The 26,059-nt window shown below is 39.7% G+C and overlaps 1 protein-coding gene across 1 annotated transcript; it reads right to left on the bottom strand.

Moving 5' to 3' along the window:
- Positions 1-1,700: 1,700 nt before the first annotated feature.
- Positions 1,701-25,374, bottom strand: POLR2A (RNA polymerase II subunit A). Its single transcript, XM_074311801.1, has 29 exons — positions 24,889-25,374; positions 16,538-16,670; positions 16,240-16,376; positions 15,979-16,152; positions 15,444-15,725; positions 15,177-15,338; positions 14,768-14,988; positions 14,381-14,513; positions 13,969-14,093; positions 13,661-13,871; positions 13,193-13,402; positions 12,936-13,104; positions 12,609-12,703; positions 12,208-12,411; positions 11,545-11,767; positions 10,918-11,101; positions 9,041-9,212; positions 8,792-8,897; positions 8,457-8,662; positions 6,900-7,124; positions 6,400-6,646; positions 5,813-5,913; positions 5,554-5,658; positions 5,292-5,474; positions 4,419-4,622; positions 4,042-4,228; positions 3,814-3,927; positions 3,406-3,555; positions 1,701-3,310 (listed from the first exon to the last, which is right to left on the bottom strand). Exons 1-29 carry the CDS (start codon positions 24,979-24,981, stop codon positions 2,154-2,156), a joined length of 5,913 nt encoding a protein of 1,970 aa, XP_074167902.1. The 5' UTR covers positions 24,982-25,374; the 3' UTR covers positions 1,701-2,153.
- Positions 25,375-26,059: the final 685 nt, after the last annotated feature.

Raw genomic sequence — 26,059 nt, 5'->3', positions numbered from 1 at the left:
CCCTAGAAACCACTCTAGGTATCCAGGTTTATGGGATCTGCCAAAGACTGCAAGTGATTTTGTATTGAAAATATTGGATACTAGGAATTGAGAAACTTGATCAATAGTTCCAATTCTGGAAAACCGAAGTGGCTTAAGTGGATATATTGTCAGGCCTGGAGTTAAAAATCTATGAGCTCCAATCCAGCCTTGGATACTTGCTAGCTGTGCGACCCTGGACAAGTCATCCTATTTGTCTCACTTTCCTCATCTATAAAATGAACTACAGAAGGAAATGGAAAACCAATCCAGTATCTGCGAAGAAAACCCAAATGAGGGCCACAAAGAATCAGACATGACTGAAATAATTCAACAATGGTAAAAATAGTAGTTCTGCCACTAATTCTACCACCTAACTCTAGCCTTTAAGTCTTTTCTGGATTTGTTATTTTTTATTATAGCTTTTTATTTACAAGATATATGCATGGGTAATTTTTCAGCATTGACAGTTGCAAAATCTTTTGTTCCAACTTTTCCCCTTCTTCCTTCCTCCCACCCCCTCCCCCAGATGGCAGGTTGACCAATACATGTTAAATATGTTAAAGTATTAAGTTGTATACACAATATATGTATACATGTCCATACAGTTATTTTGATGTACAGAAAGAATCGGACTTTGAAATAATGTACAATTAGCCTGTGAAGAAAATCAAAAATGTAGGTGGACAAAAATAGAGGGATTGGGAATTCTATGTAGTGGTTCATAGTCATCTCCCAGAGTTCTTTTGCTGGGTGTAGCTGGTTCAGTTCATTATTACTCTATTGGAACGGATTTGGTTCATCATCTCATTGTTGAAAATAGCCACGTCCATCAGAATTGATCATCATACAGTATTGTTGTTGAAGTGTATAATGATCTCCTGGTCCTGCTCATTTCACTCAGCATCAGTTCATGTAAGTCTCTCCAGGCCTTTCTGAAATCATCCTGCTGGACATTTCTAACAGAACAATAATGTTCCATAATATTCATCTACCACAATTTATTCAGCCATTCTCCAATTGATGGGCATCCACTCAGTTTCCAGTTTCTGGCCACTACAAAGAGGGCTGCCACAAACATTCTTACACATACAGGTCCCTTTCCCTCTTTTACTATCTTTTTGGGATATAAACCCAGTATTAACACTGCTAGATCAAAGAGAATGCAGTTTGATAACTTTTTGAGCATAGTTCCAAATTATTCTCTAGAATGGCTGGATGTATTCACAATTCCACCAACAATGTATCAGTGTGTCTGTTTTCCCACATCCCCTCCTACATTCTCATCTTTCCCTGTCATTCTAGCCAATCGGAGAGGTGTGTAGGGTATCTCAGAGTTGTCTTAATTTGCATTTCTCTGATTAATAATGACTTGATTTGTTATTTTATTGATAAAAAGTTTTGAGGTGAAACAAAGAGGCTTGGATGAGATGACTTCTGAAATGTGTTCCAGTTCCAAGATTCGGGAATAAAATTTAATGTCCAGTGAAATTTTAATATTAATTTTTTTTTCCTAGTCCAAATTCTTCCCACCCCTTCTAGACTATTACTACTTAACCACTAGATGTCAGTAGAATCCCAAGGAGTTAAGTGAGTATTATTCATTTTTAGGCAGTGAAGATGCTATCCTCATTTTTAAAAATTCCTACTCATTCCTGTCATCAAAGAAATGTTTCCACACATTTTTTGGTCAAAATTAGTAAAACTTTTATTTAAACTTTAATAAAATAAACAGACAAAAAGCAGCATCATGCTGCCTGAAAAGAGCATGTGACCCCCCCATGGACAAGTAAGATCCCCTCCTCTTCAGGTTTTACAATCTCTTCTTTCCCCACTTCTACCAAACAACCTTAGGGCCCCCTCCTGAGGACAGGGCTAGGGGCAAGTCCTGGGTCACTCTTTCTACCCTCAGTCTCTAAGGAACCGGGTGTGGGGAAGATCAGAACAAATAGATGATACCAAGAAAGCACAATCAAAAAACCAAATGGAAAAAATACCCATCTAGAATAAGATTAAAAATCAGGGTAGGAACTGGAAGGTCATTGGGAGTCATCTTGGAAGTGGCAGGGAAAGAGTGAAAATAACTTGGTTTTGAACTCTCCCATCTTCCAGCTTCCAGCATCTCCAACACCCCCTCAGTTTTCCTCATCACTGTCGTCGGGGCTGATGGCTGGGCTGGTAAGGCTATAGGTAGGACTAGTTGGAGAATAGCCAGGTGAGGTGGGAGAGTAGGTAGAACCCTTGGGAGAGGTGGGTGAATAAGTTGGGCTGGTTGGCGAATATTTGGGGGAAGTTGGTGAATAGGTGGGGGAGGTAGGGGAGTACTTGGGGGAGGTTGGAGTATAGACTGGTGAGGTTGGTGAGTAAGTAGGAGATGTAGGTGAATATTTTGGGGTGGTAGGAGAGTAAGTAGGGCTAGTGGGCGAATACTTGGGGCTGGTGGGCGAGTACTTGGGGCTGGTGGGCGAGTACTTGGGGGATGTTGGTGTATACTCTGGAGAACTGGGGCTATAGGAAGGACTGGTTGGGGTATACTTAGGTGAAGTGGGACTATAGCTGGGGGAGCTGGGGCTGTAACTAGGAGAGCTTGGAGTATAGGTTGGGGACTGTGGTGTATAGCGTGGGCTTGAGGGAGAATAGCTAGGTGAGGTTGGAGAGTAACTGGGGGAAGTAGGAGAGTAGCTGGGGGAGGTAGGACTATAGTTGGGGCTTGTAGGGGTATAGTTGGGGCTGGTGGGTGAGTAGCTAGGAGAAGTTGGACTATAGCTAGGTGATGTTGGGGTATAGTTGGGGCTGGTAGGTGAATAGTTAGGGGAGGTGGGGGAGTAGCTGGGAGAAGTTGGGGAATAGCTGGGAGAAGTGGGGGAGTAGCTAGGAGAGGTAGGGGAATAGCTGGGAGAAGTGGGAGAATAGCTGGGAGAGGTGGGAGAGTAGCTGGGAGAGGTGGGGGAATAGCTGGGAGAGGTGGGGGAGTAGCTGGGAGAGGTGGGGGAGTAGCTGGGAGAGGTGGGGGAGTAGCTGGGAGAGGTGGGGGAGTAGCTGGGAGAGGTGGGGGAGTAGCTAGGAGAGGTGGGAGAGTAACTAGGAGAGGTGGGAGAGTAGCTAGGAGAGGTGGGAGAGTAGCTGGGAGAGGTGGGACTATAGTTGGGGCTGGTTGGAGAATAGCTGGGAGAGGTGGGTGAGTAGGAGGGAGAAGTAGGAGAATAGGAAGGACTCTGAGGGGTATAACCCCCTGGAGACCGGGGCTCATAAGCTGGAGATGTTGGTGAATAGCTGGGAGACATGGCTCCACCTGTGAGAAAGGAAACAAGATAGATGAGCATAAACAAAATGCTGACCCAGAATGGATATATAAAGATATAAACTTGGATCCTGATGTTCACTCACCTGGTGAAGGGATATAAGGGCTTGAAGGGCCTGGAGATCCTGGGGAGCCAGGTGTAGGGGACCAGGCTGGGGAATATCCAGGGCTAAAGCCACTAGCATCTGATGCAGCACTAGGGGAGAAGCCAGCAGCTCCAGGAGTCATCCCACTCCCTGCATGCAGAAAGAAACACACCGCCCCCCCCACAAAACTGAGGTTAGGGCCAAACAAAAGTAAATTCCACAAATTCATTCATCAACCACTGCTTCCAGGCCTCTTTCCTCTCACAATTACCTCTCCATTAGCTCTCTCCCATTACCATCACTTTCCTAATTCATTCAAAAATAGATTAATTTTATATAGGGATCTATTAGGGTGTGCACAGCCTAGAGAAATTTATTCAATCCTTTCTCTGGGTTAAAGGTACTCACCAACACTAGGGGACCAGGCTCCATAAGCAGGGGTGGCCCCCTGGTTCCAGGGAGTCATGGCAGGAGACATCCCCCCCATAGGACTGGGGGCTGAGCCAAAGAACATGCCAGTAGCTGTTAAGAAACAAAATAAAAATGTCAGGTTCTGAAGGCCTGATGTCACTTAGGCCTTTTGACCCAAATTCAAGTGTTTTATGGCACCTCCAATGGAATGGCCCCAATACTTACGTCCAGCTGCTCCCAGGCCAGGAATGTTAGTGGGGATCTCCATGCCATACTTGCATTTCTCAGCATCCAGTAAGAGATCAAAGCAGCCTGTTCCAGCAGGGGCCAGCTGGCCAAGCATGATGTTTTCAGACACACCTTTCATGGGGTCACTCTCTCCATGGGCTGCAGCCTCCATCAGCACATCCACCTGACAAAAGGGCAAAGAGAAGGTTAAGAGCACAGGACTGCCAGCATTGTCACAAAGCATAGGCCCCAAGTCCAATCATCTCCTCTAGACACTAGGATCTCTCTTCTTCCCTTTTCACAACCCTCTCACTACTTTCAAGACTTCTTGCCCACCTTTCATTCTACCTTTCCCCAGAAGTATCGGCTATTACCGTCTCTTCAAAGGAACACTTCATGAGGGGTCCTGTATCTTGTCGGTTGACGCCATGCCGGGTAATGGCCATCAAATGCCCACGGCAAGTCATGGTGTCACAAAGTAGGGCCAAATGGCGGTAGTTGACATATGACCCATCAAAGGAAATCACATGATAGAGTTCCCGCTCTAATGCCTTTCTCACAGCCTCAATGCCTAGCACCTGTTAAAAGACAGACAGTTAGGATTAAAAATTATACATCTTGGGACAGTTAATTAGTATAGTGGATAGAGCACCAGCCCTGAAGTCAGGAAGACCTGAATGATCTGAGTAAAATTTGAAATTTGGCCAAAGATACTAAACACTTCCTAGCTGTGTGACCTTGGGCAAGTATTTAAACCCGCCTGCCTTAGTGCCCTCCCCCAAATTATTTATCTTCACAATTTACCATTTCACTTGTATCTTTATGTCCCCATTATCTTAGTACAGTGCCCAGCATACAGCAGGCCATTTAATAAATGCTTTTTGACTCATCAGCTACCTGGCTCTGTCTTGCCCTCCTTCCAAAGTGGTAACAGGAGACTCAAAACTAAAGAGACTCCTATGTAAATAGCAATAAATGACAACTGGAAAACTGAGTAGTCACAGGAGTGAAGGAGAGACAACATCTATTTCATACCTCTTCTTATCATGAAAGCCTTCCCTGAGGCAGAAGTAATGGGGAAGTATGAAATAAAGGAGGAAGAGAAATAAGACCATGAAAACCATTTGTAACAGGAGAAAAAAAAAGTTTCAGCCATGGCAAAGAGAAAGATTAGACTTTGGATAACTATCTAATGTAACGACATAGTTTGATATCTTTCCTGAGCCAATACCAACAGAGGTCCTTACCGTGAAGATCTCCACAATATCATTGGATGTGGTGCGTACAGGATCCACATCCTTCTCACTCAATACACGCATCAGACTCACTCCATCTGTTTCTAGAATCCATTCCTGCAGTGCTTTGAACTCTCCATCTTCTGTGATAATGATCTTCTTCTTATTGTCTGTCTGAGGCAAGTGCATATATACCTAGAGAAAGAGGGCATGAGATTAAAAGGTGATCAGCAAGGAAAAAATAACAATAAGAGGTATGTGCCTAGGTTAGAACCTTGCTGATTTGTTCGATGCCCTGCAATGTCATATCCGTCAACATATTGGACTCAATGCAACGGAGAAAGACGTCATCATCCATCTTATCCACCACTTCTTCTTCCTGTGGAAAGTATAAAGAAAAAAGATAAGTTAGATCCAAATGTTCTGGTGTTATTCTAAACTGCAATCCTGATATCCAACTTTCTAAATCTCCATGCAGGCCCACAGAACCCTTACCCTACTCAGAAACCTAGAGTTTCTTCAATCCCTGTTACCTCTTGCATCTTGTTTTCATCACTGTTCATGATTCGAATTCTGAGTACCAGCTTCTCTGCATTGTCATCATTGAAGATGCAGTTTAGGTCATCACCAAAACCTGTTAATATGAAGTTTTTTGCCTCTATTTGCTTTTATTAACAGAACTCTTTGTATCTCTAGTTTATTCTTTAAGTGACTCATTTCACTCCTCTTCCTGTCCCTCTTTTTTCACAGAGCACGTATAAAATTAGGTTTTCTTTTACTTTCTAGAATCCCATTTCAAATGAAGTAAACAAGTAATTGTGAGAAAAATTGGAATGGGGCAAAAAACTGAAATAAAGGGTAAGAAACTAAAGAGTAGAAGAAACTATTTTAAAAAGAGCTGAAGAAAGAGATAAAACTAACATTTCAATTCCATTAGCAGGACTTGTAAAATAAAACAGGAAGATTAAACATCTTCTTTCAGACTAGAAGTCAATGCTCCAGGATCTCAAAGATAAGGATAATGTCTTCTACTTGGAAGGGTCTAACCAGATTTCAGATGCCAGCAGCTCTAACTATGAAAGGTGACAAGGCTGAATTGATCACTGCTTTCCAAGCTTACCTGCATTTATTTTCTCAGCAATCTGCTCCATAGTCAGTTTTCGATCTGTCATGTGTTTACGGTCCAACTCTACTCGAAGTAACCAGGGTGAAATTCGGGCAACATCAAAGTCAGGCATTTCATAGTAGACATTGACCCACTCCTGATCCTCTGCTACTACTGTGCTTTGGGGATTAGGATCGTAGTAGATGGCAGTGTTAGCTGTTACCTTCCTCAAAGTTGTGTGTTCCAGTCGGCACAAGATATCCTGGACAAAGTGTAGGCACATGCATGACTACCATAACAGAATCAGTTTTATCTACCACCAATGTGGAAAAAGAACCAGATACTCAAAGCCTAGAAATGTTATTACACAGAACCCATGAGTGAAGCCAATATCACATTTGATAAGGCCTACAATGGCCACCATTGTTGGAAGAAATTCCAAATGCCTTTTATAGCAGTTGGATTTTGCCATCCCTCTAATGCACTCAATGGTTTCCCTGGATTCCCAATCCTACCTTGGCTCTCTCAGCATCACGGGCAGATTGACCCAACAAGAACACAGTGAGTGAGGGTGTCTTAGGCTTCTTAGAAATGTTGATAAGTTCCTTGAGTCGGGGCACACCCAATGTTACATTCTTGGCAGACACACCAGCATAGTGAAAAGTGTTCAAGGTCATCTGGGTGGCTGGCTCCCCCAGGGACTGGGCTGCCAGAGCTCCCACCATTTCTCCAGGATGGGCCTGATGGATGAGGAAAAATCAATGTGAACAGGATTAAATAAACTAATCCTTCCTTCATATCTCATTAGCAAGTGAAGCAAGAGGATGTAGCTTTTCACTCCCTCTTCCCTAAATTCTTCAAGAAGCTGGGATAGAAACAGAAAATGTGAGGGGCTTAACAAATAAAAGCCTTCATAGTGTGTTCCCCAAGCACATTTTTAGCACTTGATCTTTCTAGATAAATCTTCACTTTTAAAGTTGTTTGATACCCAATTGTAAAACTTTACATGTAGTCCTACTGAATATCATATAAACAAACTCAACCCCATGCTTTAACTTAGTTAACACTATCATCCCTAGCTTAGCATGATTTGTAAATTTAAGAAATATGCCTGAGCATATTTACTCTGGCCTATAACCTATTTTTGGATAGCCCTCAAGCTGGTTTTAAATGGTTTCCCATTTTAAAATAAAAATTTTATCATGAACCATACACTAAAAGGGGTTGTGTGTCAGATTTGGGCATGGCCTACAGACTGTCAACAGTATTCTCCTTACCTATCCAAACTTAGTATTAAAACAAAACAACAACAATAACAAAAAAAAAACAAAAACAAAACAAAACAAAAAAACCCTCTTAAAAAAAGAAATAATTTTATACTGTCATGAACTGCTCTTGATGAAGCCATGCTGGTTCTTTGTAGTCATTGCTTCCTTTTTAGTATGTTTGCTGACCTTGTCAATTATCTATTCTAGAATTGTCTCAGTAAATCTAGTTTCCTCTGTTCTCTTCCCCATTTTGGAAATTAGAACACATGTCCTTTTGACAATCTTGTGATATACCTCTCTAGTTTTCCAGGCTCTTTCAAATATTATTGACAGCTACTTAGCAATTCCATTTACATGCCTTAAGTACATAAGGTGTCCCTTCACTTGATTTAAATATTGCTGTGTATTCTTACTCCTTATTTATTTTAGTTGTTGACAGACATTTTTATTCTGTCATTTCCCCTATAAATGGCCATTTTCCTTAGTAGAGAAAACAAGCACAATAAAAATGAAACCACCTTTGTTGTTAGTCATATATGCATACTTATTTTGGCATATCTTTGATCATCCAAGATTTTTTTTTTTTAAGCAGTCCAACAAAAGTGACCCAACATATTATCCAAATCAAACAGCATATGCACTATTCCATCAATCCCTACTTTGGTTGGGGGAAGACAGAGGAATATATTGGGACATGAAGACAAAGTAAAAACAAAGGATCTCAATTTTTAAAAAAAAATCCCTTAAAATGTGGTTAAAGGAAGCCTTTGTCCTAGAGATCCCAAAGAGAAGGGTAGCACTCACAATAGCCTGGTTGAATTTGGATTCAATCTCCCCTAGTAACCAGTCGAAGGCTTCCCCGCTGAGTCTGAACTCCTCTGCCATGCGCCTTGAGCACAGAGTGGAACGCAAGTGAATATTGAAGAGCAGTGTGGCATTTTCCTGTGCCTGACGGCTCAGAGGGTCTTCTCCATTGACAATCACCAATTTCTTACTCAACTCCTTCACACCTGAAGTTAAGAAAAAAGTAGATCGAGACTGGGACACCTGTCTTCCAGTCCCCAGCTTAACTTATTTATCTCCATTCAATATCCCCATTTTTTGTTTCATGAGTCTAGACATCTGGTTTCACTACTCACCATCAACAACCTTGATTGGGTGCAGATCCGAGGGGAGGCGGGGGTTTATGTGGAAGATTTTCTGAGCATTCCAAATCATCCGAAGTAAGTTACACGGAAGAACCACCTATGAAGAAAAGGGTGGTAGTAGCAAGATTGTCAATGAACTGAGCTAAGATTAGTTGCTAGCCCTCAGCCAGATTCCTTCATGCCGTATTTCCCCATTTCAACCTCTGCTCTCACCAAATGTACCATGAAGTCACATCTTACCTTGCTATCTCCAGTAGGGAAGATGACTCTCAGTACTTCCCTGTCCTCACGCATTCGCTCAAATTCACGCTCCAGCTCATTCTGGATGTGGGCATTGCTCAACACATCCTTAACTAATTCTTCTTGCAAAGTACGCCGCAATGCTCGCTCATTGGTATAGTCAAAACGGAACCTGTGGGGTAAAATCAAATACAAAGAGACTAATGCACTCTAGTGCTCAAGGAGTTACAGGGCAGCCCATCCTAAGAGATGGGAAAACTGGCATTATCAATACCCTGAGCATTCACTTAGCAAATTACTCTGCCTCTATGGATATGGATAAAAATTTTTTTGTTCAACATCTTCCTACTGCATAGTAATGGCATGACAAACTGGAATTATCCTTATGCCAAGTGAGCTGCAAAGTATAAGGCATAAAGACTTAGGATTCCATAAGGAGACACATCACTCAAAGAGGAGGTTAAATGCACAGATTGAAAGAAATTTTAAAATGCTCTTTAGAGAGAATGAACAGAACCAGGATGACCACCTGGTCATACATCAATATAAAAGAAATCAACTGTAACACTTCAGAACTCTGGTTAATAGTCAATCTTCACTTCAAAAGACTGATAATGGATCATGTTTCATGTTATCTAGAAAAGAGTCATAATAGACTAGAGATATGAAATGAGATACACTTTCATACATAACCCAATATATTCCTTTTCTTCTTGACTACTGCTTATAACAAAGGAATGTGGGGATTTGTTTGTGACTGGACTTATATTTTGTTGTTAAGGGGAGCATCTGGGTGAAAAAATCTCCTTTACCACTTAGATTCTCAAAGAGCTGCCACTGTGGCTAAGTGATTCAGTCCAGTCCCTACATAATGGTGGAGATACACTACATCATGCTGTCTTTACTGAAAGAATGATAGTGACGTGTTTAAAAAGTGTAGGGAAGTGAGAAATTATTCATAAAGAGATAAACACACAGAAGAGTTTTATTAATATTGTTAAAATACCTTTAAAAAAGTGAGTGTTACTTCAACAATAATGCTATATGAGATTTTAACATATTTTAACATATATTGGTCTACCTGCCATCTGGGAGAGAGGGTAGGAGGGGAAGAAGGGGAAAAGTTAGAACAGAAGGTTTTGTAAAGGTCAATGCTGAAAAATTACCCATGCATATTATCTTGGAAATAAAAAACTGTAATAACAACAACAAAATCCAATACTAAAAGAGGATCAATTCTGATGGAAGTGGCTATCTTCAGCAATGAGAGGATCCAAATCAGTTCCAATTGATCAGTGATGAACAGAACCAGTTATGCCCAGCGAAAGAACACTTGCAAATGAGTGTGGACCACAACATAGCACTTGCATTCTTTCTGTTGTTCTTTGCTTACATTTTTGTTTTTCTTCCAAGGTTATTTTTGCCTACTTTCTAAATCAGATTTTTCTTGTACAACAAGATAAATGTATAAATATGTATACATATATTGTATTTAACTTTTAACATGTTTAAAATGTATGGAACTGCCTGCCATCTAGGGAAGGGGGTAGAGGGAAGGAGGTGAAAAGTTGGAACAGAAGTGTTTGCAAGGATCAATGTTGAAAAATTACCTATGCATATGTTTTGCCAATACAAAGATGTAATAATAATTTTTAAAAATGGATATTAATACAAGTTTTTTCCTATATAATCCTCTTTTCTCTTGGACTTTGTACATTAAAATGTTCATCATGTTTGTTTAAATTCAAAATAAAAACAAAATAAAACAAACAAACAAAAAAAAAAACCCAAAAGGCACTCTAATAAAGCATTACTTCATTCCATATCTATTCAGGAACATTGGAATCCTGTTACCACTAAGACCTTCATTTACTCACTTTTTTTCAAAAGCCTTATTGGAAGGCTTGAGGGTTGCTAGATTCTGGAACTCAACACTTTCACCAGCCAGTCCATCTTCACCATAACGTAACTGTACCACTTGGTTGATAGAGTTGCGTACTGTTGCATCATATTTTACCATCACAGACTCCATTGATTTGATCAGACGTCTCTGGATGTAGCCTGGTCAAAAAGAGATTTTTCTTCTTTACTACTGCTTAGGAATGTGGGCAATTGTTGGTGACTGAACCTGTTATTTTCTTGTTAACATAACCTGTATGTTGTTGTTTGTTGTTGATAAAAAAGGCCTAAGGTAGAACCAGCCTTATGTGCTTAGGGACTCAATTAACCAAGCCCAGGGTATGATAGTGTGTCTATCACATCTTTACATTAGGCTGAGATTAGAATAGAATATTCATCCTCAAGCCTCCCCAAAGTAACAAAAAGGGCATATTTTTGCTCTATGTTGTTATATGAAATCCACAGTTAAGCAATAGCTTCAAGTTACCTCTGAAATTTTTCTTATGGGCTGCTGGGAGCTAAAGTCCCTGGGTAAAAAAAATTAAAATTTTTCATGGGGAACTTTCAGTCTGCCTCAAGATTTCTAGATTAATTGAAGGACTCACCAGTTTCAGCTGTCTTGACAGCAGTGTCAATAAGCCCTTCACGCCCACCCATAGCATGAAAGAAGAACTCGGTGGGTGTGAGACCAGCCAAGTAGGAGTTCTCAACAAAGCCTCGGCTCTCAGGACCATAATCATCTTTGATGAAGTGGGGAAGGGTCCGATGTTTGAAGCCAAATGGAATCCGCTTGCCTTCTACATTCTGTTGTCCCACTACTGCAATAACCTGAGGATTGAGTAAAAAGAGGTTACCTTCTTTTAAGAATAACTATGTTCCCTGGGAAGCGAATGTAAATTGTTAGCACTAATATCTGTCTGCCCAGGTTGCATGTACCTTCGGATTCTAATGTTTATTGTGCAACAAGAAAATGATATTCACACACATGTATTTACTTAGACTATATTGTAACACATGTAAAATGTATGGTATTGCCTGTCGTCGGGGGGAGGGAATAGAGGGAGGGGGGGCAATTTGGAAAAATGAATACAAGGGATAATATTATAAAATATATATATTTAAAAAAAAAAAAAAAAAAAAAGAATAACTATGTTCCACTTCTCTTTAATCCCAAATTTCCCCCTTTTTCTCCAGCTGCCTATATTTTGTCTCTTTCCCTTATATCAATACAGTCCTGTCACCTATGAAGAGAAAAAGTATTTCCTCACCTGGGAGATATTGATTTTGGAACCCTTTGCTCCTGATACAACCATGGATTTGAAGTTATTGTATTCAGACAGGGACTTCTGGGCAGAGGACCCAGTTTTATCTCTTGCATCGTTAAGGATTCGGTTCACCTGATTTTCAAATGTTTGTCGAAGAGTGTTTCCTGGTGTTGGTTCTAGTTCATTGTTATGTGCCTTCTCAATCACCTAAGGAAATTTTTTTAGGATTTGGGGAATAAGAAAGACAGGGAATTAGGGATATGAAGAGATGCCCTGGCATTAAAACAAAACAAAAAAACCCCATTTATCTTTTTCTCCCTCATTTTTCTTCTTTTTTGACTCAAATGCTTAACATCCCCGTCATTTCCAAAGACTCGCTTCTTCCTTCGACTTTCTCCTCTTACCTCTATCACATCTTGCTTGGCTTTCTTGATGGTGTTTTGAATGTCCTGGTAAGTCTTGGCATCAGCGATGGAGTCCCCAATGCCAATGGTATGACCTAAGGTTCATGAGTAATATCAGAAACAGTTTCCCCACATGGGGTAGAAATGAGCTATACAGTCTGAGGGGTCAGTATGAAGGATTCTTTTAAGACTTCAGATGGGTATGGAACCCAAGAAGAAGCTGAGAAGAAAGAGGTATATAAAGAGAACTAATAGCAAGGAGTGGGAAAGATAACATTAGATAAAAAAGCACTGGTTGGAGCACTGCCTCCTGCTCCCCATCCTTACCTTCTATGAGAAGCCAGTTATTGATGACTGTTTGAATGTTGGAATAAAAAAGACGGGTAGTGTCATGGCCCATCTCTAGGTATGAGATGTGGACAAGTGAGCCAGCTGATGTGCCCAGAGATTTCTTGCACAGAATACCCATGATGAGCTCCCCATTCTCCACTACCACCTAGGAACAAACCAGTCACTTAACAATTTGGTCTCCCAACATTTTCAAGCCCCACACTTTTCATGAATCCCAATATACTTGGCCTCACCTTAGTGTCCCCAGGAGAAATGTGCTTGTAAGGGCCACTGTCTTCATCATCAGGATGAGTGCTGTGAGTTCGGATACAATTGATGTGCCCAGGCACTATAAGGGAGAAGATCTGTTTTCCTGTCCACAAAGGTCGGGGCTTTAGGATGGCAGGTTGGGGTACCTTTCCATCCCATGTTGAAAGGAACATTAATAGGTTCATCACTTCACCCTGTAGGAGAAGAGGAAGATCCAAGAATTATCTAAGGTTTTAATCCACAGGTCTAGAACCCACAAGCTTTACCCCAAATTTCTGAGCCTTCCAACTATATCAAAGACAGGCATTCTGAACAAGGGCAGTAATCAAAAGTAATAAATGTCTGCTGACAAAAAGCCAAACAAGAAGGGAAAGAAGAAGCAGTGATAGTTTTAAACTCAAGATCGATTCAATTATTTTAAATCCAAGCCTTATATTTTCATGGCAGCTCACCCTCTCTAGGAAGACATCTCTCTTGGTGAACTTTCGCACTGCTGTAAGGGTATCTTGCACAATGCCCATTACAGGTCGGTTGCTCTGGGGTGTAACAATCATTCGGGGCACCATGGCCAATTCCTGGATTTCTGCTCTTGTCTCTAGAGACTGTGGTAAGTGCAGGTTCATCTCATCTCCATCAAAGTCTGCATTGTAAGGCGTTGTCACACTGGGGAAAACAATTGGATTAGGCCCTAAGCCTAACTCTAACATTTTTCACCATTCCTAATGTCTACTGGATTTAAATATCTGATCCTTGGACTGACCTGAGATTCAGGCGAAACGTGGACCAAGGTAAGATGCGGACTCTATGACCCATCATGGACATCTTGTGCAGTGTTGGCTGCCGGTTGAAGATGACAATGTCCCCATCACACATATGACGCTCTACCTGAGGAAGAAGATGGGAAATTTGTCAATAAAACAGTTATCATTCTCATCTCTACAGACTCATACTTTTTTCCTTCATTGTACTTCAGTTCTGTCTCCTTCATCTCTATCACCCATTACTCATAACGACCATCTAATGCTAGAATCTCCTAATATGCCTAATGTGTCACTAGGTGAAACAAAGTAATTCTCAATAACCTTCTAGCACTATGAACTATGGGAATTAGGGCCATTTCTATAAAGTATCCCAGTTTTAAGTTGAGGAAAATGACAGAGGCATCCAAGTACCTTGTAGCCAGTTTGCAGGTGAAGGTCACTAGGCTTGGGGTGGAAGCGCAGATCAATGCGGTCACCATTATCTCGGATGATATATTTGGCTCCAGGGTACTGGCTGTTTCCCCTCCGTACCAGCTCTTGAAGTCTGAGAATAGGGGGAGATATGGCTCAGATCTAAATGCCTCTCTGTTCTCTAACAAATAAGATTTCCCTTTCCTAAGGATAAACCCCCCACTAACACCTCCCTAATTCCATATGCTTCCCTATCCATCCTTGTTTTGCCCCTAAAAAAACACACTACGTAAATCACACTGGATATTGATAAGTTTCCTAACATGTTCTTAAGCATTTATTTTAAAGTACCCATGACCCTAATCTTCATAACTCCTATGATCACACCTGTCAATGTTGAAGGGGGTGACAATTTCTGCAAAGGTCATGTTGGCAGCAATAGAACGAGGCACGCCTACTTGGTCAATGGAAAGGTTAGGATCAGGTGTGATGACTGTTCGAGCCGAGAAGTCCACTCGTTTCCCCATCAGATTACCACGGACTCGACCTTCTTTGCCCTTCAAGCGTTGTTTCAGGGACTTCAGGGGCCTACCTGACTTCTGCATTGCCTGGAAGGAAGAGATCAAAGTAGGGGGAATGAATACAGAAATCCTTATTATCTCTCAGTTCCTATGTCCTAGTAGTCCTATGTTCTGTGCTTCCTTCCCCAATAATCAAGCTCTTTGCCAACTTCATCCAGTCAGTTATTTTCTAAATTCCTTTTCTATAGTCTCCCAAGGTGATGTGCTTTACTCACTCTGGGCAGGCCAGGCAATTCATTGTCCACCATGGTGGCCACATGGAACTGGAGCAATTTCACATCCTCAGCAATCACATGAGCTGCTGCTCCATTCTGTTCATTCCGCCTCAACTGATTGTTGATCTTCACAATGTCAGCCAACTTGTGTGTCAGATCATCCTGGAGAAAAGTAGTACAGGCTTAAGGCTTAAGGAGACTCAGGCATCAATAAGTTCTCCCATCACTTTTTTTCTCCCTGCTCCTCCTTTCCTATAACATTCTAACCTGGTTACGGGCAGAACCCTGCATAACGACAGCAGGCCGCACAGAAAGAGGGGGTACAGGAAGAACGGTAACAATCATCCATTCGGGTCGAGCATAGCGTGGCTCCATTCCTAAAACGAAACATTCTTCATCTGAGATTCGCTTGAAAATTTCATGTACACGCTCAGGACTGAGGAGGATTTTCTTTTCCTGTGAGTCCTCATTGACATGCTTCCATTCTGCATACAGCTCCAATCCAGTGCGCCGAATTCGAGGTTGGTATCTCCCACATCCACCATGGCCCTGCAGGGGGAAGGAGAATTAAAATGGGCCAGATCCAAGTAACACTAACCTAACTATCTTGGCTTTTCTTCTGGGCCTATGACTATCTTGTTTTGTTATTCACCAGTCTCACTATTTCCCCCCTTTCTCTCTAGATTTGTCCTTCCCTTATTCCTCATCATTTTCCTCCTCCATACACAATTAGCTACATTCTGTCTCTTCTCTTTTCCCAAAGTCCTTTCTTCCTTCGGGGCTTTCAAAAAGTAGTTGGTACCTTCTCTTTGGTCAGATCTTCATCACCTTCAGGCTGTTCTACTCCAAACTTATTGTCCATTTCCTCGCCTCCCTCGCAGATATTCTTGCCTTTGCAGAGGTCATAGACGTGGGTGAGTCTTTTCTTTGGTTGTCCTTTTGATTTACCCAGTATATCTTTGATTTTTGGATTATTCTGAGGGTGAAAAGAGCAAGGTAGTCAAGGGACTGCATTGTCATCACTCCTTTCCACCCTTGCCTTTGAGCCCACTCCCCTACTCACTGAGTCCACAAGCAACTTGGAACAGAAGAAACAGACACAGCGCAGAACTTTCATTGTCTTCACCAAGAAACCCACATGGAAAACAGGTTTAGCCAGCTCAATGTGCCCAAAGTGGCCTGGACATTCTGTCATGTTTCCTGTAGAACCAGATAAACTCAGCCTTTTCAATTCACTTTCGTCTTATAAAAGGCCTTTGAAAATCCTCAGCCTGTTTTTTCCCCAACAACCTATATACATACACAGCCCAGTAAGATCCCTTTTCTTTTAAACACCCAGTTCCTGATTTTCCACAACTTGCCTGCACATGTCTGACAACGTCCTGTCCGCTCAATCACTCCTTGTCTAGGATCCATCAGTCCCCCAAGTTTGGGGCGTCCCCCCTCTGTTGTCTCAGGATACTTGATGCCACCTTCTGTCACAGACATTCGTTTCTGGGGGGAAGAAGAGAAAAAAATAATTAAGATATCTGGAGTTCCTGAAGCAAGGGCGGACAGATGTATTAATATACAATTTCTGCATTAAGTTCTTTAAAATAAATGAGACCTGGGACCTGAGAGAAATGAATAAGCACTGATTAAAGCACTCACTAATTGCAAAGCACATAAAAAAAGATAGAAATTGGTTAAAAAAAAAAAAAAAAAAAAAAGGCAAGCCTTAGCCCCTTCTCTTTAGGAGAGAGAGAGCGAGCACTCTATCTAGGAAGGTCTCAATAAAATACCATAGTCAGAAACTATTAGTCACCATTAAACCCAAGCATTTGAACACATCAATCTTTACATTTATTGTCTCTTCCTTATGTTGAACCAACTCTGAATTCTTTGTTTATATGTAATCTAATCATATTGTACAATCTAATATAGTTGTTTTAGTCTATTTGCTAATATTTAAAATTTTTCTGCTAATAATGCACATTAGGATTATTGTTAAGGTTTTATTTTGTCTCTCACAGGTATAAATATATTTAACTATTACAGTAAAGACTTTAATAATTGGAATTCTTTTTAGACTGTCCAACTATTTTTGTAAATCCATGTAGTTCTGAAGTTTTCTCCCCCTTTGGGACTTGACTTGTAACTTGTCCAATTTTTCTTTAAATAGTAGATTTCTTTCCTTTATCTGAGCATTTTTCTTAAATTTTTATAAGCATGCATTCATTTCCCCTGAATTATCAAGTAACTGAGCAAAATAGTTTTACAATTTCATTTCCTTTTCACTTGTGAATTCTCTTTGTCCCGTTATATTTGCTTTTCCCCAACAATCAGATTAACTTAATCTATTTTATTAGGTTCTATTCCTCACCTCTAAAAGCTCCTTTAAAAAAAAAAAAAAAAAAATCAGTTCAGTGAGTTTTTTTGCTATCAATTTTATTATCACTTCTTTAATTTGCAGAATTTCTATTTTGTTCCTTAGTTGAGATGTGTGTGGGGGGGAGGGGAGTTGATTGTTCAAGTTTTTTTAAATCTTGTCTCCAAATCATTGATTTATTCTTCCTTTTTTTCCTAAATGAAACATTTAAATCTAAGATTTGTCCTAAAAAATGGTTTTAGCTATATTTATCATTTTTTGTATGACATCTATTGTTATTCATGACATTTTTCTTGTTTTTATCATTTTTTTGACCCACAAATTCTTTAGAATGCAAATTTTTATTTTAAATTCCTTTCAATTCCACTTTATAAATCTTAAGAGACTTACAATTTCTAATTTTTCTAACATTCTAGTCAGGTTATTTAATCTTGTAGTTAGGTTTGTTGAAATCTACAAAGAGATACAGCAAGTTTCCCCTCTACTATAGTTATATTTCTTCCAATTCCATTCATTTTTCTTTTAGGTACTTAGCTCTTATGTTATTAGTATTGTAAGTACTGATATAAATTCAGATATTTTTGCCTAGCCTTATCTGAAATCATGATTACCTGATTTTTTTTTAGTTCAGTTAAAACATGAAATGATTGTTTCAGTTGCTCTTTTTAACTATATATGAATCTTTTAAAGTATGTTTTATAAATACATTATCAAGATTAAAGTCCAAGATAAAGTCAATCTATTCAGATAAATGGTTTTGATTGTTAGTTGTCTATTTCTTCCATTCAGTTTTTCTCTTTGCTCCTACCCCTTTTTTTCACAAATAAAGTGGCCAACAGAATTTGATACTTATGAGCTTTTAAGTCAATTGGCTCTTTCTTGGTCTAATATAGCTCTTCTCTTTCTTTTGGCTTGACCCTGATCCCAGGTTTTTATTTTCTTTCTATCCTTGACCCTCCTCTATAACACTAGAGTTTGTTTTGTCAATGACTATTCCCTTGAAAACCTTGCCCTGTTATTCTGCACCTCTCTCCTGTTCTCTCCTATTTTTAAATATCAAGATTTTTACATGTATGGTAGCATGGGGATGGGGGGAGGGAATGACATGTAATTGTATTCAATATTCTTCACCCCCATGTACCTCTGTTATATTTTCCCTTCTTCCTTTTTTCCCCCTAGGTAATAATCTTATTCCTCCCATTTCTAACTTCTAGTATATTTTCCTTTTTCTATGATCTTACTGTATGATTTTTAGTATTCATTTGTTTCTTAATCCTCTAACAGCATATAAACAACTCATCCTTGCATAGCCCCTTCCAATTTAAAAAAAAAAAAAAAGTTTCTCTTGGCTACTATGTACTTACTCAGTTCTAACTTCATCAGGAATGTTTGGAAATCCTTTCTTTAAAGGTGTTCAATTTTCTCTCCTTGGCCTGAAGTCCAGATCAGTTATTTTTTAAAATATTACATTATATTTGATTTTCTCTTTGTTTTGGTTTAAGTAGTTTTGGTCCACTCTAATTTTCAATGTATTCAAAAGTCTGAAGTAAGTTTTCCTACCACTTATTCTAAGGTGTCAATTTTCCTAGTTTCCTCTCTTCTGGGTACTTTTATAATCTTCAGAGTCAGGTGTGGTTTTTTTTGTTTTGTTTTTCCTTAAGAGGTTCTACTGGGAATTGTGGGGTTGTTACTCCTCAAAGTTTACCCCCTGGACATTTTAGTCCAAGGGATTTCTAAACAGCAACCTAGGTTTTAAGTGATTCACTAATCTCAATAGCCTCAATATCTAGATTAGGGGAATCAGCTTCTGCTCCCCTGAATGGCAAGGACAAGCTCTGGTTGTTCCTGAATATGGTAGCTAAGACCAGACTGTCCCTCCTTCTGTATTAATTATTTAGCCTTGTCTCCTGCTGTGTATGCCTAGGTCCCTGGATGCCACTTAGGCTCCTCAGTCATTATTAGGGGATTTAGGTGTCTCTTTCACAAGGATCAACTATGGTGCATCTTTTTTCTTTTTCCTTTTGCTAAGAAACTTGACTCTTGCCAACTATCTCAAGGGTTGTTCCCAAGCTTGATTCTGCTCTGGACTTCCCTCTTGCCCCAACCTCCTCCATATTGAGTTTCTGCCTAACAGTTCACTGTCACTCCAGGATGATTGATCTCTGCCATTTTCCCATGCATGCTAGATGGAATCTAGAGATAATTATTATTTTTCAAATTGGTGCCTTAAAAAAGTATTTTATTTTTCCAAATACATGTGAAGATATTTCTCAATATCCATTTTTGTAAAACTTTGTGTCCCAAAATTTTCTCCCTCCCTCCCTTGCCTTCCCCCTCCCCATGACAGCAAACAGTTTCATACAGGTTAAACATGTGCACAAATTGGTATCTTTTTTTACCAGGATTGGGATGTGTATGCATACAGTGCAGGTAGGCAGTATAGTGGCCTTTTTCCCATAATACCTCCTGTTTGATTTTATCATTATTCTTTCAAGTACATTTTGAAAAAAAAAATATATATTTTTTTGTAAAGCAATGGATCTTAAGTGACTTGTCCAAGGCTACATAGCTAGTGTAATGTGTATGAGATCACATTTGAATTTGGGTCCTCCTGACTCCAGAGTCAGTGCTCTATCCACTGTCCCTTTATATAACCTATATAACCTTTATTGGATTATTTATGGGAGATCAGGGATACCCTAACATCCTGCCATCTTCTCATAATTCCTAAATAATTTTTAATTATAAAATATAATATACAACAAATATAAACAAACTGAATAAATGATCCCAAAATAGAACATTATTCAAATTACTTATTTTGATTAGAAAACAAATATAATTTTGACAGAATAATTTATTCTGTGTACTTATAACCCATATATGTTCATAGCTTTTTACTATCAGAAATGAAGCAGTTGTGACTAAAAACATTTGTATAGTTTTCCCTCTCTCCTGGAAATATTCTTTTGGTCATCTTGTAAGGAACATTTATAGAAAAACCATCATGAAAATATCTGAAGATGACAACATATGAGAAATAAGGCGGTAGAGAAATTTTTTGAGAAACTTAATTAGAACCTCTAAATTAAGTCAATATGTATTCTAATACTCAGTGACTTTCATTCAAAGCAAGACTACCAAAAATATGTGGGAAAAGTTAAGGAATAAGAAATCAAAGAGGTCAAAGGTTTCTAGATGATAGAGAAGGAATATAGAAAGCTCCATACCTATATACTTCGATATCTTTGAGAAGATAATTGGAAGGTACTAGACATGGGTGAACACCAAACATCACAAAAAAGGAAACAGATTATATCTTGACAAATAACTAGTTACTGATATGATAATTATTTCCTATTAGCTATCTTTATATAGTTGGACCACCAATTTAGAGCAAAGATTAAAATCTATTCTAAAGTTCATGAATAAAAAAGACAAGTAAAATAAATTCTAAAATTCAAGAATAAAAACAGGTGAGGCTGAGCTGACTAATTTGACATATTTTTCTACTAAGAAAAATGTGAAATAAGAATAGATATTGCTAAGTTTAACCAATGTAAATCAATTAGCACTAAAGAGCCTAGAAATTGCCTCAGATAACAAACATTTGATTTCCTTGCCATGCAGATACAAGAGTAACATTGGCTCTGAATAAAAATATTTTAAGATTCCATGGAGGAAGGTTGTAAGTAGCATCATTTCTTAAAACTACAAGAATTAGTAGAGGGGAAAAAAGTTTACAGAAAGTTTGGAAAATCAATGCAGAAAAATTATTTTAGGGGCATTATCAAATGAAAAACTAGAAAAACAGTTTTTTATTTTTTTAAATGGGAAAGATTTATAAAGATTTTTATGATAAACGATTTTTTTCATCAAAGAACCTGGGTCCAAGACTTAATGTAATCACTACATTCCAGCACTTCTGCTTAAGGAAGAGAAAGGATACTAACAAAAACAAAGTCAAGGAAGAACACTTAGCCTGGAGACTGAGTATACTCAGAACAGGAAGAATACAATTCAGAGTTGAAGATCAACACCCAAGCAAAAAGTAGATACCAAAAAGCTAGAAAATGATCTGAGGTCTTGTTACCAAAAGAATGTGGGTTAATTACCTTTAACCTATATATACAAAAGAATCCAAATGGAAGAGGGAGTCTCTCTATACACTATGAGGTCACACAGATGTTTCTGTTTGCTGATGACATTGTGCTAATTGTGCAGACTGTGGAGGTATTTTCTAAATGAGATGATCCACAATTCAAAAAGTTCACTCTACTTATTCATAAATAGGAAAAAACAAAAGAGTTGATCAGTACACACACATAGTGTACCGATCATTGTTCAGTGAATTGGGCTAGAAATTAACAGGGGAGAAGACTGAAATTGCAGTCCTTTAATAACTCCAAATTCCTCCCTGAAACCAGTGTCCATCTTTTTAAAAAACAAGATGATGATACTGTCTGATTGGGACAGGTCCAAAGAATTAAAAGGGGGAGGCCTCAAAAGGTAACAGAGATGAGTAGGCTACTTTAACATTATCACTAATTGAGGAATAAGCAGTTAAGTAAATTACTTAAGTTGTTTACTTTTGATAACACCATTAAATTGTATTATGTTTGGCTTTCCTGCCTCCATGTTCACCACATTCCCTACAACTGAAATGTCCTTTATTTTCCTTCCTCCTTGTCTAAAATCTTTTTTTTTTTTTAAATCCACATGCTCCATGAAGCCTTCCCTGATCCCCATCCCCAAACTAAATTTCCCCATCATAATTAGTACTTTTGCTGAAACCTCTTAGTTATTTTATATTCTAGAAATTCCTACCATACTCCCTTCACAAGAGTGCACTCTTTTCTCTGAAGAGCCGCAGCGCTCCTTTATTACTAAATAGTAGCTTGGAGATTAAGTGATCTACCTATGATTATAAAGCCTGTGTCAGAAACAGAATTTGAATCCAAGTTTTCCTGTGCTTCTCAGATCTTGCCTTACTTAAACTTTAAATCTCCCTCACAGATAACTCTGCTCCACCCACAATTCTTATATAGCAGGTACTTTATTAAAGCCCAGCAATACATACACACACATATTGTCTCCAACAGCATGTAAACTCTTGAGGGGCTTTATGTCCTGTCCTGTCTTCCCTAGCTTCAGTTTAAGGATCCCTTTTTCTAAGAGACTGGAAAGGATAAAGAATTACATTTTTTTGAAACTGTTTGGATGCTACAGAGCTTTTAAGGGTCTTTGGGGATTTCTGGTTAGAGAAGGTTCTAGACTTTGCCCCTTTCCTATTTATGAGAACATGGCCTCCCCTCCATCTCCAAAACAGATTACTGACTAAACTTGTAAATAAATTGGAGGTGCATGAAAAACATTGAACATTGGAGGGAAGCAAGAAGACACATAGGGATGAGGTGAAAAACACTGACTAGGATCTATCTATACATGAAGTCCAGAAAAGATGCTGGCACTTTAAGGAGAGGAGAGTGAAAGGAGAAAGAGAAGGGAGTGTGAAAAAAAGTTTGAATTCAAGCTCAAACGTTCCCTCAACATCAATTCAGGCAGTTATCAGTTATGCAGATCTGTCCATCCTTATATAGCACTTGTCTTTCCATTAATTTGAGTTTGTGACATTTATGAGGATACCAGAATTTGAAATCCTGCAATTGGGCCACACAGATCAGTCTAGATTAAGAGATAAAATAGCATATTAGAGGACACCTAGACCTTCTCATTTTACAATGAAGAAACTAAGTCATAACAGTTAAATAATTATCTAAATAGATCTGATCATGCCATTTCCCCATACCTGAAAAATTCCAGTGGTTCTCAATATTTCAAGGATCAAAAAGTAAAAATTTCTGTTCTGCTTTTTAAAATCTTCAAATCTGGTCCCCATCTATTTCCAGCTTTCTAGTTATTCCTTTCCTCCGGAACTCTTCAATCCAACAATCTGGCATTCTGTTTTTCCCCTCCCAAAGGTTATCATTTCTTTCCTCCATATTTTGGACTGGCCATCCCCATACCTGGTATGTAATCTGTCTTTTAATTCATCTCAGAAAAATCCCCACTCAAGATAAAAAGTTCAAACATAAAGCCTTTCCTAATTGCCTTCTCTCTTTTTCACCATCTTTTTTTTGCCACACACTTGCACATGTATTTGTCTCCCCTATTAAAATGTAAGCTCCTTAAGAGCAGGGATTTTTTTTTTTTGTTATCTATTTTCTAATAGCACAGAGTAGGATGTTAAGTAAATGCTTGCATAAATAAATAAAGTCTTCTGACGTTCCCACGAGTCATATAGCCAATTATTTCTAGTGAAAATTGAATAGATTTTACATAGTTTAAAGATTTACAAAATGCTTCATATTCTTTAGTATCTTATTCTTGCAACAATCCTTCAGTAAATAGAATATCTAGCCAAAATATCAACTCTATTACAATCTGTATCTTAAAAATTTGATTGAAAATAGATAATTGACTTGTCCATTATCACAGTTAGTTTAAGAGGCAAGGCTTATGAGGTCTTTTTCAATTACATTATAGGACAGGAACTGCCCTGACCCCAGAACAGTGCTAGTGGCACATAGTTAGAGCTAAAGGAATTGATTCTTTACTCCAAAGCTAGCCTTCTAGGTCATACTGCCTCTCAAGAGGGAAAACAAAACAAAACAAAACACAACACAACACATTAGTATTATTCCCATTTTAGAGAAATCATTCAAGACCTGGGATTCTGAGCAACCTGGATTCTTGGAAAAAATAACTTTATTAATGCTTGAAGAAGATATAGACCTAGAATGCCTCCCCTTTAAACTCTCAAACATCTCAAAAACAAAAATTTCCACCATCTGAAGACCTTCTTATATAAGTCTCTTATTAAACAGGACCAATGATGCCTCCTTGATCTTTTGGGGGCTCTGCTCCAAGTACAAACTCAGCCCCTGACAGCAGTTATAGTTTTATGGATTCAAATCTCCATCATTTTCCTAAACCCCAATTTACTAACTTCATCACACGATAATCCCTTTCCCCAAAAGCTAATCAAATAATACTAACAGATGCGACATGAGATGTAATGCAACCCAGACACTCAGTTCTGAGAACGTTTCCCAATTTAACAGTTAACTTTACAAGCACTCATCCCACCAATCAACTTTAGAAGAACTGCGCTTGATCAAGTCTTTGATGCAATATTTCCTGGGCTAAAATAAAACTACTTTTATGGCAACTCTCGTACTTTGCAGAAAGATATATTAAGGTTTCCATAAAAGGCTAAAACATGTTTCGATATATGCCCCGCCACAACCCGAGGCTAAGTCCCGAGTAAGAGGTGTTGCTTACCAGTTCATCTGGACTGAGGACTCCGAATTGCACGCGCTTGATAGTTCGTAGTGGGCATGCGCTATCCCCAGAGGGAGGTCCCCCACCGTGCATGGCTGAGGCAGGCCCGCCGCGCAGGCGCAAACCTCCCTACAAAAACCCGGCGCTGCCTCTGCCTCGGCGCCCAGTACCCGCTGGGGCGGCCACCGGGTAAGACCTCCTGGGGTCGCGAGGAAATGCCAGCAGGCGAGGGAAGGAGGACGAAAAGGACCTAGGAAGTACGAAAAAAAGCAAAAGGAACCTTCTCTCCTTCCCTTTTCCAGGGCTTTTACCTCCCTCCCCCCAAAAAATGCTTTTAAGGGGCTAAAGAAAAATCCTTGGGACAGAAAAAGGAAATATTAAATAAGTAACCGGGCTCCTTAACGGCCGAAGCGACAGCAGTTTGTCTCTTCGCCTTCCGGGAGACCATTCCTCACCAACCGTCCCAGCCGCGCTCTCAGCGCTTCTGAAGAGAGCGCCCCAGAGCACCATCCTTTATAGACTCGGCCCCTTACTTCCCCCGCCCCTTCCCTTCCCGCCCTCCTTTGCGCCAGGAGGCCGTAAGCGCGGATACGTAGGGGGCACGTGCTTTGGACGTTAAGCCTCTCTTTCCGGGCCGCACGTCTTCCTTCTGGATAATATTAAATTGGAGGGGGAGGAAAGAACTTTTTGTAGTCTCATTGTGGCTACCTCCATCCCCGTCCCCGCTTCTTCTTCCCCTAAATATTACACCCTCCATTGTTACAATATAAAAGACCAATGGATACCATTTTTTTCCTACTCTGGAACATGTTTTATCTTCATTGAATCGCACCTACTTCCTCTCACCATCAGGACCGAAATTGGTCTATTCCGTGAGCGCTAAAGTAGGCGCGGCCCCACTCAAACTCCACCCAGATAAAAAATGGCCAGGAAGGCTGTAGTCGCCTCTCTTCCCCCTGCCCCGCCCACCTCACGCTAATGAATATTTAATGATTCGGTAGATGTTTTGCCCGAGATGGCTGGGTTGATTCGGCAAGTCCGGAAGTTGGCGGCTTTGGCGTAGGGGCCTCGGAGGACAAGCGAGCCATCGCTACCTCGGTTTCGCCTGGAGACGCGCGCGCCGAGCCGGATCTCCCAACCCCTTACGACACCAGGAAAGGCCCGCGGCTCT

The sequence above is a fragment of the Sminthopsis crassicaudata genome, chromosome 4 (genome assembly GCF_048593235.1).
Source record: "Sminthopsis crassicaudata isolate SCR6 chromosome 4, ASM4859323v1, whole genome shotgun sequence".
NCBI lineage: Eukaryota > Metazoa > Chordata > Mammalia > Dasyuromorphia > Dasyuridae > Sminthopsis > Sminthopsis crassicaudata.
Note: the sequence above shows the minus strand (reverse complement) of the source record. Positions and strands in the feature narration are given on the sequence as shown.